The sequence below is a fragment of the Syzygium oleosum genome, unplaced genomic scaffold (assembly GCF_021117445.2).
Source record: "Syzygium oleosum isolate NSW1041296 unplaced genomic scaffold, Sole_v2.1 Sole_v2.20, whole genome shotgun sequence".
NCBI classification, from domain to species: domain Eukaryota; kingdom Viridiplantae; phylum Streptophyta; class Magnoliopsida; order Myrtales; family Myrtaceae; genus Syzygium; species Syzygium oleosum.
This window is the reverse complement of record NW_026607504.1, coordinates 2496535-2509491: the sequence shown is the minus strand read 5'-3', so window position 1 is coordinate 2509491 and position 12957 is coordinate 2496535. Positions and strand designations below refer to the sequence as shown.

Genomic DNA, 12957 nt, shown 5'->3' with positions numbered 1-12957 from the left:
CAACATTCGAATAAAAGAGGAGAGCAATATTTTCCTCCAACCCTGATTGAATGGAATTCCCGTCAACGATTCTTTTTATTGGATACTATCCGCATGCATATTTTATCAAATTTAAATGCGAACAATACTCATATCTATAACCCACCAATCATAAGTATGAGTAGAGGAAGTTTCCTTCCTCCCTTCGTCATAAGAAAACAATGGCCCCGAAAGAAAATAGATTGTGATTAAAATGAAAAAAGGGTTTCGACTCGGAAATAATTAATTAAAGTTTCTGCGAACGATTGATAAACATGCTCGAGAAAATTAGTGAAAAATCCTCTCATCCGTCTTAGCAGGTTGTAAAGTTTGACTTGAGATTGTGCAACAAACATATGATAATATACTCGTTGACGTGCCCCAATTGGGCCCCTTGGAAAACCGATGGAAACGATACGAACAAGCATCGATGGGATAAGAACACTAGGAATGCCATAACTTTCGTACGGCGTTCACTTGAATTCTATAACTTTTTTTTCGCTTACCTGAGTGCCACAAATTTGAAAAAACGATCACTTAATTGCCATCGGCGATTGACCTTGCCGAAAAATCCGATGTAGACGTCGGTTGTCCTACGTGGCATCACCGGCGTTGACGTGGATAATTAATTTAAAAAATTCAAAAATAAAAAGAATCCACGTCGGGATGGAAAATTAATAAAAAAAAAATCCATGCAGGACAATTTGCCGGGAATGGCACTTAAATGATCGATTTTACTCCGATTTGGTACTCAAGTGGGTGCCGTACGAAAGTTATGCCACTCCTGCTGTCCTTATCCAAAACATTTTTATTTATAAGCAAAAAGTTTGGGAAGGGCCAATCAATGTAATTCCTTTTGAACTTGACCATAAAAGTCCCACGTAGACAAATACCTTATATTAATTAATTCTTTATATAACATATTAATAGAAGTAGGCACCATATTTATAAATACCACGAAAAACCCTAAACTGGTACAGTTGTGATAATTTTACCCCAAACTATTTTTTGACCACAAAAAACCCCAAACTGGTACACTTATGACAAATTTACCCCGAACTATTTTTTTGACCACCAAAAACCCCAAACTGGTATACTTGTGACAATTTTACCCCAACTAATTTTTTAATATTATTTTTTATTTTTTTGAATTTTTTTATTAATTTTTTTATTTTTTCTTTTCTTTTTTTCCTTAATCTTCTTCATCTTCAATTTCTGGCCGGTTGCCGTTCCGGCGACCAGCCAGAGGCAGAAGCCGGCGAGGTCGGCCCCGCCGGCCCTGGCGAGGCTCGACCTCACCGGCGCTGGGCGAGCCGACCTCGCCGTTGCAAGGTGAGGCCGACCTCGCTAGCGGCCGGCGGGACCGAGCCCTACCTGCAACAGCAAGGTCGGTCGGCCTCGCCCTGCAACAGCGAGGTTGAGCCTCGCTAGCAACCGACTAGGCCAAGCCCTTGCCAGATCTGGCGAGACTCAACCTTGCCGGCCGCTAGCGAGGTTGGCCTCGCCCTGCAACGGCGAGGTTGACCTCGCCCAGCGCTGGCAAGGTTGAGCCTCGCCAACAGCCAGCGGGTCCGAGCCCTCACCAGATCGGCCTTGCCCAGCAACGGTGAGGTCGGCCTCACCCAACGCCGGTGAGGTCGAGCCTCACCAGCGGCCAGCAGCGCCGAGCCCTCGCCAGATCTGGTGAGGTTTGACCTTGCCGGCGCTAGGCAAGGTCGAGCCTCGCTAGATCTGGCAAGGGGTCAGCCCCGCCGGCGAGCCCTCGCCAACGGCCGGCGAGGTTGAGCATCACTAGGGGCCGACGGGGCCGACCTCGCCGGCTTCTGCCCCGGCGACCGGCCAGAAATTGAAGATGAAGAAGATTAAGGAAAAAAAATTAATTAAATTAAATTAATAAAAAAATTCGAAAAATAAAAAATAATATTAAAAAATTAGTTAGGGTAAAATTGTCACAAGTATACCAGTTCGGGATTTTTGGTAGTCAAAAAATAGTTCGGAGTAAAATTGTCACAAGTGTACCAGTTCAGGATTTTTGGTGGTCAAAAAAATAGTTCGGGGTAAATTTATTACAAGTGTACCAGTTTGGAGTTTTTGTGGTCAAAAAAATAGTTTGGGGTAAAATTGTCACAACTATACTAGTTTAGGGTTTTTCATGATATTAACCCTATTTATAAAACTAGGTACTTCTCATGATGAGGCCCATTACATAGAAAATCCAAAATATTATAAATTTAATTTTCAAAAAAGTTCGAAATTAAAATATCATCAAAACAATTATTATGTACTAATACATAAGTAGTATTAATTATAAATTATGTAATTCGACTCTCCTTTTTCTCAACCACTGTGTGACCCTTGATTCTAGAAACCCATCAAATTTTCTCATTATTTTACTCGTATCAACTCAAATATAATTAAGTAGGTTAGGTTTAACATTTAAATGAATAATTATGTGAAAAGAATAAACTCACAAAAGCCTTTTTCCATCCATTTTTTGACTTTCTACGTCCTCTATTACCTTAAACTAACCATGATATCTCTTGCAAGTCCGGATTTAATATTATTTCTTACCTTTCTTTTCTTTTCTTTCTTTGGAAATTTTGATGCATTTAGAATTGACAAAAAATATGTATTTGCCAATGGTTTGATTGGATTGTCTTAGAATACAATTACAATTATCATAATTTTCTTATCAATAACTATTTATTCCACTTAATGAGCCATGCTTTTAAGTTTTGTCAATGTAGTTATAAACTTTTGAGCAATTTTTCAATGTAGTCTTTCCCGCTAATTGCCACAAAAAATCGTTGACGTGACGTTAGTCATGGCCGGCCATCCTAAGTGGAAAGTTAGGATGGCAATTTGTTGTTTTCCACGTCGCAATTTGCAACGGCAATTGACAAGAAAGGCTGCGTTTAAATACCGTGCAAATGTATAGGACTATATTGACAAAATTGAAAAGTTAAAACTGAATTGATATCCATACAATAGGTTTAGGACTAAATTGATAATTTTCCCAAATATTTAAATAATCACTACTTCAATGGACATATGTATAAGCATTTTTGGGATAAGTACACTAAGAGTGCCATAACTTTTGTACGGCGTTCATTTGAGTATCACAAATTTAAAAAATCGATCACTTAAGTGTCATCGGCAATTTGCCTCGCTAGAAAATCCAACGTGGCATCGCCGGCGTTGACGTCGACAATTAATAAAAAAATAAAAAATAAAAAAATCCACGTCGACATGGGAAATTAATAAAAAAATCCACATATGAGGGTTTGCCGGAAATAGCACTCAAATGATCGATTTTACTTCAATGTGGCACTTAAGTGAGCGAAAAAAATATTATGGCCCTCAATTGAGTGCCATACGAAAGTTATGGTACTTCTACTGTTGTCCAGAAGTTACAGTTCATTTATGGAAGTATGCTCACATTCGTTTCGGATGTATTGTCGGGTTGGGATTTCAGCTGATTAGCTAGCGAAAATTTGAAAATTGCGGGTTTCCACAAGAGCCTTGGGAAGTTCATGTCTTAGCACATCTTCCTTAAGAGATGGCATATTATATCTAGAATGTTAAGCTTGTCATTTTATTTTTCTTCCATGATTCAGCATATGAGGGGGTAGATTCTCGGCAGAGGCTTTGCAGCTTTGGCTATTTTTTGCTGCATCTTTGTGTATTGGTTTTAGCAATCTTATGTATTGTGAACATAATTGTTTGGTTACTGGAGTTTCATTACCATTCTGAAGAAAGAATGAATTGAGAGTTCTTTCCCCTTTGCCAACGGAGCAATCACTCATTACTATTACCATATATATACAATATATATGTATAAATACTTGCCATTAATTTGATATTTTGTTGGCAATGAGAATTTTTTACGCAGTATCAAAATTGACTTGCTTTTTCTATTTATGTTTCCATTTGTGTAAGGTTAAGGATAAATTGCCAATGCATATCTCTTTTCGATTACCAAATCTTTAACATTTCCTTTCACATGCAGAAGCCTAATCCATACTTGCCAAAAGAAGAATCATCTTCTTCCTTGTGGAAACGGTGATCCACGGCATGCTATTAATGATGATTACTAGGATTCAGGTTTAAGGTCTACCAAACCAACCATTTGGAAAGATGCATTCATGGACTTACCATTGCCATTGTAGAACCGACCAGAGTGTTTTTTGAAAATGTTCTTCCTTATATACATATATATCATATGTTGCTACAGAGTTGTTAGGTTTGAGGTCTACGAAACTAATTATTTGGAAGGATGCATTGCGGCAAACGTCCACGAATGCATCCTTCCAAAGAATTGGTTTCGATGATAAGTATTATCAATATCATAAGTGATGGGCGTACTCGAGCAAGAATCCTGTTATAAACAAAGTTACAGGTTTCAATAAGCCTAAATGAGCGGTAAAAACCATTGAGGTTATTCCTAAACTCTACATGTTGCTATTTCACTTTTTTTTTCTCTCTTTTAAATATATTTTTTTTGCTAAGATAATGTATGAGAACTTATTGCAGAGTTATGACACCAGTGAAGTGATCGACTGTATTGACATCTTCAGGTTAATGTGTGGAATCCAACATATGTGTCCAGAATTAAGTCCAGATTTAAGTCTCTCAAATTTGGCCCATCAACCCCCCACCCCCTAGGAATTTTACACTATGGAGGCCGGATAAAAAGTAAGAACTTCGAATGATCTAATCCGAATATTTTAGCATAATTTGCATTCTAAGTTTTTCCTATAGGTTGGTACAGGTACCACTCCCAGCAATGAGGCAAGAATTTCATATATTGGTCGCGAGTTATTAACTCTTTTAAGCTCTTACAATTCACCAAACTTTCACAAACATATCAAACATTGGTGTGCTTTTCTTGGGTGGACTTTAGAGTGATGGCTATGAGAACACTAGCTGATACGGTCTCGAATGCCCTGGATTCGTACAAACAGATAACAAGATTGATTGCGGTGCTTTGATTCTGCCAGTTTCCATATATGGTGGATAGCAATATAACATAACTATAGACATAAGGAAGGTAATGGAACAATCTATTAGGTAAATATATATGGGATATTTTCGAGTCTTCTGTCTTTTAACAAAAATATTTCAGAATGTTCTTGGACATTGGTGGCCGCGTATTGGGGATATGGATGAAGGATACTTGCCCGGAGAAATCTTCACTACTCTAGGTGGCTGCGCCTGATGTAATTAGTTTGGGCGGGGAGATAGTTCATAGAGAAATGGATGGTCATCGCACGTCAACTCAAATGGGGAGCAGTCATTTTCCCTGTGGAGGATTTGAAAAGGCGCCCTTTTTTCCGAAATCTTAAACTCATCAACGATGACAAAGACAATCAAAGGCTACTAATGTGTATATTGATGGAGTAGTACGAGATGATATACACACAAGTTACAATGCAGATGATGTCACAATTAGCATTGAATGTGATCCTGAGTGCTCTGTCACAATCAGGAATGCTATGCCGATATGAAAGGATCATTGCCAATATCTAAGGTTAACAAGGTATTGGGTGTCGAGATGTCAACATGCTAGAAGGATTTCTACATAGGTGAACAAGCTGGGAGAGACCTTGATTGAAGGAGAATAAGCCGAGAAGAATAAGGATGTTCGTAATGGATTGGAATGACTAAAATAAGGTGAACAGTCGGATAGACCTTGGTGATGGGGAACAAGCCTAAAACTGTGATATTCGTTGAGGTAGGTATAATGAAGAATGTTTCTTGTGTGGGCATGATTTGCTATTGAACTGGAGATTGTAGTCATTAATGCTTTTCTGCACACGCAAGCAATGCTCAAGATTGGCATGATCTCAATTCCCAAAGAAGGCTTTCAGATATCCATGGTTTGATTTAATTTCCTTCAACAAATGAAGTTAACTTCCATACAAGAGTATCGCCATATCTTGTCTGATTTCTTATCCTTTTAATCAATTTTACATCTAATAGTTAATTATTTGTAGTAAATGTAATAATTAAGTAGAGACTACACCTTGTCCATAGTGAAGGCTTCTACTTATGGCAAAACAAGGAGCTGTAATCGAAAAATGTGATTATGGTCAAATACTCTCTTTTCAAAATGGTTACCAGTTCATAAGTGACTTTAACAACATTAAGTACATTAAACCACCTAGCAGTACTTCACAAGCACTGGTGTACTCACTGTTAAACACTTGATAAAGCCATTTCTATTAGGATACGAAAAAAGGAAAGCATGTTATCATATGTGCACTAATTTGCACACTGAGCTGAAAATCCGGAGCCCCCAAAAAAGAAATGGACTCCAAATGGATTTGGCGGATCCACCTTGAGCAGTAAGTCATAGCATTCAGGTCTTGTTACATACTTCTTGAGATTCTTGGCGTCTCTCTCAATGGATCCGTCATCGACAAATTTAAGATTGCGGAAAAAGGCCGCCTTTCCAAAACCTTCAGAAGGGAAATGGCCGCTCCCCATTTCCGTTGACGTATGCAGACCATGCCGTTCACTGTTGACTATCTCTCCGCCCCATCTAATTACATCGGCACTGCCACCTAGTGTAGTGAAGATTTCTCCGGGCCAGTATCCTACCTCCACGTCCGCAACGCGCAGCCACCAACGCCCAAGGACATCATTCTGAAATATTTTTGTTAAAAGACGGAAGACTCGAAAATATCCCATGTATATGTACCTAAAAGATTATTCCATTACCTTTGTTATGCCTATAGTTATGTCATATTGCTGTCCACCATAGGTGGAAACCGGTAGAATCCGAGAACCTAAAGCAATCTTGCTACTTGTTTGTACAAATCCAGGGCATTCGAGATTGTAGCATCCGGTTTGCTGATAGCCATCACTCTAAAGTCCACCCAAGAAAAGCATGTTAAGGTTTGATATGTTTGTGAAAGTTTGGTGAATTGTAAGCGACCAAAAGAGTTAAGAACTCACTGTCCAATATATGAAAAGCTCTGACTGGTTGCTAGTACTTGGATCTGTATTAATCTATAATAAAAACACAAACCACTTATCTTATAAATCTACACACATTTAGAATGCCAATTATGCTAACATCTTCAGATTCTATCATTCTAAGTTCGCGACAAATACAACATAAGTGCCATAACTTTCCTACAGTGCTTACTTGAGTGTCATAAACTTTTTTTTTTCTCACTTAAGTCTCATATCAAAGTAAAATCGATCATTTGAGTGTTATTTTCGGCAAATCATCCTATGCAGATTTTCTAATTTATTTTCCATCCGACGTGGTTTTTTAAATGTTATTTTTATTTTTGTTTTTGTTCTTTGATTTTTTGAATTTTTCTTCGTCTTTTCTTTTTTTTTTTCAGGGCCACTGAGGCCGCCGATGACCCTTGCAGCAAACAAAAAGGAAAAGGAAAATAAAAAAAAAATTCAAATAAAAATATTTAAAAATATAAAAGTATTAAAAAATTATCCATGTCAGTGCCGGCAAAGTCACGTAGAATGACCGGCATCCACATCGGATTTTCCGGCGAGGCAAATCGCTAATGGTATTCAAATAATCGATTTCTCAAATTTGTGGCATTCAAGTGAGCGTCGTATGAGAGTTATGGCACTCTTAGTGTATTTATCCCTTCTAAGTTCTTACCATCCATCCTGCCTCCACAGTGTTCAAATTCTCTTTGGGACCTGACGTGAGCCGAATTTGAGAGAAACTCGCTTCTCGATGCATTACTGAAGGATTCCACACATTAATTTTTGCATTAGCTCCCCTGTAGTTGCCACCGATCATAGATACTTGAGCATACTGACCAATACACAACAAACTCATAAGAAGTGAAACTTAAGGATCAATGCATAAGCAAAATCACAACTCAAAATCAATGCCACAATAGTCATATCGTGATGTATTTGCACATACTTCATGTCCACGCGGTGGAGTGATGATGTTCTCGCTCAGATTGAGTCGCTTCATGTGTGGAGTCAACGGTATAACATGTCGATTGGTATGGTTTTGTGGTCTTCTGATGGGGATCGTTCTTTCAGGGCATTCACCATATTTCCACCAAGCTTGATTGAGCGCACCTTCCACATATCCCGCTCCATTCCCTTTCCGATTTGAGCTTGGTTTAATCTATTCATAAACGTGCCAGCTTCAGTGATTGTTACAACAATACATCCTTCATAGACCAACCCGAATTTCTTAGACATCCTGCAATATTGAAACAGCTTTCTCCTACAACTGCTCAATGATGACCCTCATCATTAAGGTACTTATACTGTCATCACTGCACTTAATCATTTCTACTGCTAAGTGCAAATTTTTCATGGGAGGCACAGGACATCGATGCAAGTTACAGGTCAAAAAATGAGGGGACAAAAACCTGTATGGTATGACTCTTGAGAAGCGGATGATCAAAAGCGGGTTGCTTGAAGATGTCAACACAATCGATCACTTCACCAGTTTCATAACTCTGCACCAGTTTCTCATACATGATGTTAGCAAAAAGAACGTATTCAAAAGGAAAAAAAAAGGTGAAATAGCAACAGGTAGAGTTTAAGAACTACCTCAATGGATTTTACTACTCCTTTAGGTTTATCGAAACCTGTAACTTTGTTTGATATAAGAATTCTCGCTCGAGCACGCCCATCGCCTATCATACTGATAATACTTATTATCAAAACCAACCATTTGAAAAGATGCATTCGTGGACTTAGCATTGCCATTGTAGAATAGACTGGAGTATTTTTGAAAATGAGACAAGACAATGTTCTTCTTTTATATGCACATAAATCACATCCCCTTGGTAGACCTCAAACCTGAATCCTATTAATCATCATTAATAGCCTATCGTGGATACCCGTTTCCACAAAGGAAGAAAATTATTCTTCTTTTGGCAAGCATGGATCGAGTTTTTATACTTGAAAGGAAATGTTGAAGATTTAGTAATCAAAAAGGGATATGCATCAACGATTTATATATCATTTTCCTTCCACATATGGAAACATAAAGAGAAAAAATGGGTAAATTTTCATTCGTGTAAAAAATTCTTATGTTGGAGTGGCCATCAAATTGTCACATTGATGGCAAGTATAAATACATATACAAATTTATAATAAATATGGTTATGGTAATGAGTGAAATTGCTTCGGTGGCAGGGGCATAGAACTCTCAAATCACATCCCCATGGTAGACCTCAAACCTGAATCCTATTAATCATCATTGATAGCCTACCGTGGATACCCGTTTCCACAAAGGAAGAAAATTATTCTTCTTTTGGCAAGCATTGATCGAGTTTTTATACTTGAAAGGAAATGTTGAAGATTTAGTAATAAAAAAGGGATATGCATCAACGATTTATCATTTTCCTTCCACATATGGAAACATAAAGAGGAAAAATGGGTAAATTTTCATTCGTGTAAAAAATTCTTATTTTGGAGTGGCCATCAAATTGTCACATTGATGGCAAGTATAAATACATATACAAATTTATAATAAATATGGTTATGGTAATGAGTGAAATTGCTTCGGTGGCAGGGGCATAGAACTCTCAAATCACATCCCCATGGTAGACCTCAAACCTGAATCCTATTAATCATCATTGATAGCCTACCGTGGATACCCGTTTCCACAAAGGAAGAAAATTATTCTTCTTTTGGCAAGCATGGATCGAGTTTTTATACTTGAAAGGAAATGTTGAAGATTTAGTAATCAAAAAGGGATATGCATCAACGATTTATATATCATTTTCCTTCCACATATGGAAACATAAAGAGAAAAAATGGGTAAATTTTCATTCGTGTAAAAAATTATTATTTTGGAGTGGCCATCAAATTGTCACATTGATGGCAAGTATAAATACATATACAAATTTATAATAAATATGGTTATGGTAATGAGTGAAATTGCTTCGGTGGCAGGGGCATAGAACTCTCAAATCACATCCCCATGGTAGACCTCAAACCTGAATCCTATTAATCATCATTGACAGCCTACCGTGGATACCCGTTTCCACAAAGGAAGAAAATTATTCTTCTTTTGGCAAGCATGGATTGAGTTTTTATACTTGAAAGGAAATGTTGAAGATTTAGTAATCAAAAAGGGATATGCATCAACGATTTATCATTTTCCTTCCACATATGGAAACATAAAGAGAAAAAATGGGTAAATTTCCATTCGTGTAAAAAATTCTTATTTTGGAGTGGCCATCAAATTGTCACATTGATGGCAAGTATAAATACATATACAAATTTATAATATATATGGTTATGGTAATGAGTGAAATTGCTTCGGTGGCAGGGGCATAGAACTCTCAATTCCTTCTTTTTTCAGAAATGGTAATGAAACTCCAGTATCCAAAATATTATGTTAACAATACATAAAATTGCCAAAATCAATACACAAAGATGCAACCAAAAATAGCCAAAGTTGCAAAACCTCTGCTAAGAATGCACCCCCCTCATATATTGAAACATGGAAGAAAAATAAAATGACAAGTTAACTTTCCGGACAAAATATGCCATCTCTAAAGGGAGATGTGCTAAGACATGAACTTGCCAAGGCTCTCGTGGAAACTTGCAACTGATTTTCAAATTATTACTAGCTCATAAGCTGAAATCCCATCCTGACAATGCATCCGAAACCAATGTGATCGTACTCCCAAAAATGAACAGTAACTTTCGGACACCATTTCAAAACTATCTGGACATATGTTCGCACCTAGGAGGTCTGTTCTATGGCTTAGCCGCTATTTGCTGCTTCAAACACTGAGCTGAAAACCAATACCACCATAAAAGTAATTGGCCCCGTATGGAGGAGTCTTACCCATGATCTGCAAATCATAGCAGTCGGGGTTCGTCGTCATCCTTACGGCATCATCTGCATCCCTGTTCATCAAATTGGCATCGGCATATTGAAGGTCGTGGAAATAGGACGATTTCTCGAATCCTTTGTAAGGAAAGTGGCCCTCCCCATTTGTGTTGTTCGTATGATGAGGATTAGTTTCCATGTTGACTATCTCTCTTCCCCCAAGCTACCCCATCTGCACTTGTGCTTAAAGAAATAAATATTTCTTTGGGCCAATATCCTTTGTCGATGTTCGCCGATTGAAGCAACCAATGTCCAGTAACTAGATCGTGGGACATATAGTAAAAAGACAAATATACTCAGTCTATGCACGTTTGCATCTCCCAAATATAGTTAAATTACGCCTTTTGATTTCCTTATAACTGAAAGCTGAAAACTAGACGAGAAACACAAAAGAGCCTATCATTTTCGTAAATGGACAATTTTCATTACCTAGGTTAGAGACATATAAACATCATATTAATTCTCGTTAGCAGCTATATACAGGAAAAATTATCTAAAAAGTTATAAACCTATTGTACTTTTGTTAATTCAATCCTAAATTTTTTAATTTTGCCAATTGATTTCTAAACCTTTTTACATTTTGCCAATTGAGTCCATCCAGCCAATTTAGGTTGAAAATCATTGACATTAATTGCGGTCGTCCTACATGGCACAGTGGCACTGACGTTGACAATTTTTAATAATATTTTTGCGAATTTTTTTCCCTTTTTTCTTGGCATTTTTTTGTTTTTTTTCTATGCCGGCAAGGGTCACCAGTGACCCTCGCCCACTGTCAGGGAGGCCTTCACGGCCCTCACCAAATTTGGGTGAGGGCTACGGCCCTAAGCGAGGTCCCTTGTGGCCCAGCCGCCATAAGCGAGGTAGCCCTCATCTAAATCTAGCGAGGGCCTTTGCGTCCTTGCCTGCGGCCGGTGAGGGCTTCGTAGTTCCGCCAGCCGCGAGCAAAGGCGTGATGTCACACCCCGAACCCCATCGAGCTCGCGACATCCCGCACCTCCGGTCGATTAATTGCGACGTCCCAGGAACATCGCCGACCCAACCCGAACATCAGAAACACATGCGGAAGCAAATATAAAACCCCTGACTATAAAGACGACGATGGGGTAGATCACCAAGACAATCAACAACAACGATCATTACACCAAGCATACAAACATCATAATACAAACAAACTTAACCGACGGGCATTCACAACCACCGATATAACAAAAGGATCTGGTGGCTTGGTTAACTTAACTGCACTATAGGTCGACCCAACTATCAAAAAGGTTCTGGTCAGACCTATTCTACGCAACCCCTAAAATATCCTAGGGGAAACCTACTGGTCAACCTCCTCCGCTCTGCTTCAGCATCCTCTGGCTCGAGCCCCCGGAAGGTCACCTGGACCAAGATACTGGAAATCGCCTGTAGCTCCACTGGGGCTCTATGGTCAGCTCTTCATACTCCAAAAACGGGGAGGCGGGTCTCCAGGGCTTAAGACTGGGGGTCTGAAAGTGGTGGTTATACAACTATGAGACGAATCTCAATAAGTGCACAACCCCAAACCCCACATAGGCTCTCACATACTGCCAGACGAAACATGCATAACACCCAACGATCAACCATACTAACAAACACATACGATCCTACCTGGAACCCATCATGCACGTCCCTGCATGTTAGATAACCACACAGCCAACATGTCACAGTAAAGCATCACAACCGCGCACGTACCTCGATTATAAGGCAAAACCCACTCTGGCTCGTCCCATACCATGCCGAGCAGTTTTTACCCCATAATCGTGCACTACATCACGCCATGCGTCCGCTTCCACAATCCTCACTTGTCAAGCCAAGTCCAACTCATTCCCAACTTTTCCACCACTACCGCGCCCGCGTAAAACGCATCAGGCCAACGGTCTTCTGACTTCTTCAGGCATCGTCACCCCGTCGGGCCTGGCATCGTCACCTCGTCAGGGACGACATCGTCCCGCGTAAACGAACACTCCTCAGGACGGATCCTACCTTTTCACTTCCTTCTTTACCGCGCCAGCGTAAAACGCATCAGGCCAACGGTCTTCTAACCTCGTCAGGTATCG

The 12957-nt window shown here is 39.2% G+C and overlaps 1 protein-coding gene across 1 annotated transcript; it reads right to left on the bottom strand.

Annotated features, from left to right (window-relative positions):
* Window positions 1-6282: 6282 nt before the first annotated feature.
* LOC115664438 (uncharacterized) lies at window positions 6283-11018 on the bottom strand. Its single transcript, XM_056320567.1, has 7 exons — window positions 10776-11018; window positions 8394-8483; window positions 7931-8143; window positions 7658-7816; window positions 6979-7032; window positions 6742-6888; window positions 6283-6666 (listed from the first exon to the last, which is right to left on the bottom strand). Exons 1-7 carry the CDS (start codon window positions 11016-11018, stop codon window positions 6283-6285), a joined length of 1290 nt encoding a protein of 429 aa, XP_056176542.1.
* Window positions 11019-12957: the final 1939 nt, after the last annotated feature.

Excerpts from the sequence above, each read along its gene's own strand:
- LOC115664438 (XM_056320567.1), bottom strand. The coding sequence starts at position 11,018 with ATGGAAACTAATCCTCATCATACGAACAACACAAATGGGGAGGGCCAC. Across the intron at positions 6,889-6,978 it reads AGCTTTTCATATATTGGACA|AGTGATGGCTATCAGCAAAC; the intron begins GTGAGTTCTTAA and ends GGTGGACTTTAG. Across the intron at positions 6,667-6,741 it reads TAACTATAGGCATAACAAAG|AATGATGTCCTTGGGCGTTG; the intron begins GTAATGGAATAA and ends AAAATATTTCAG.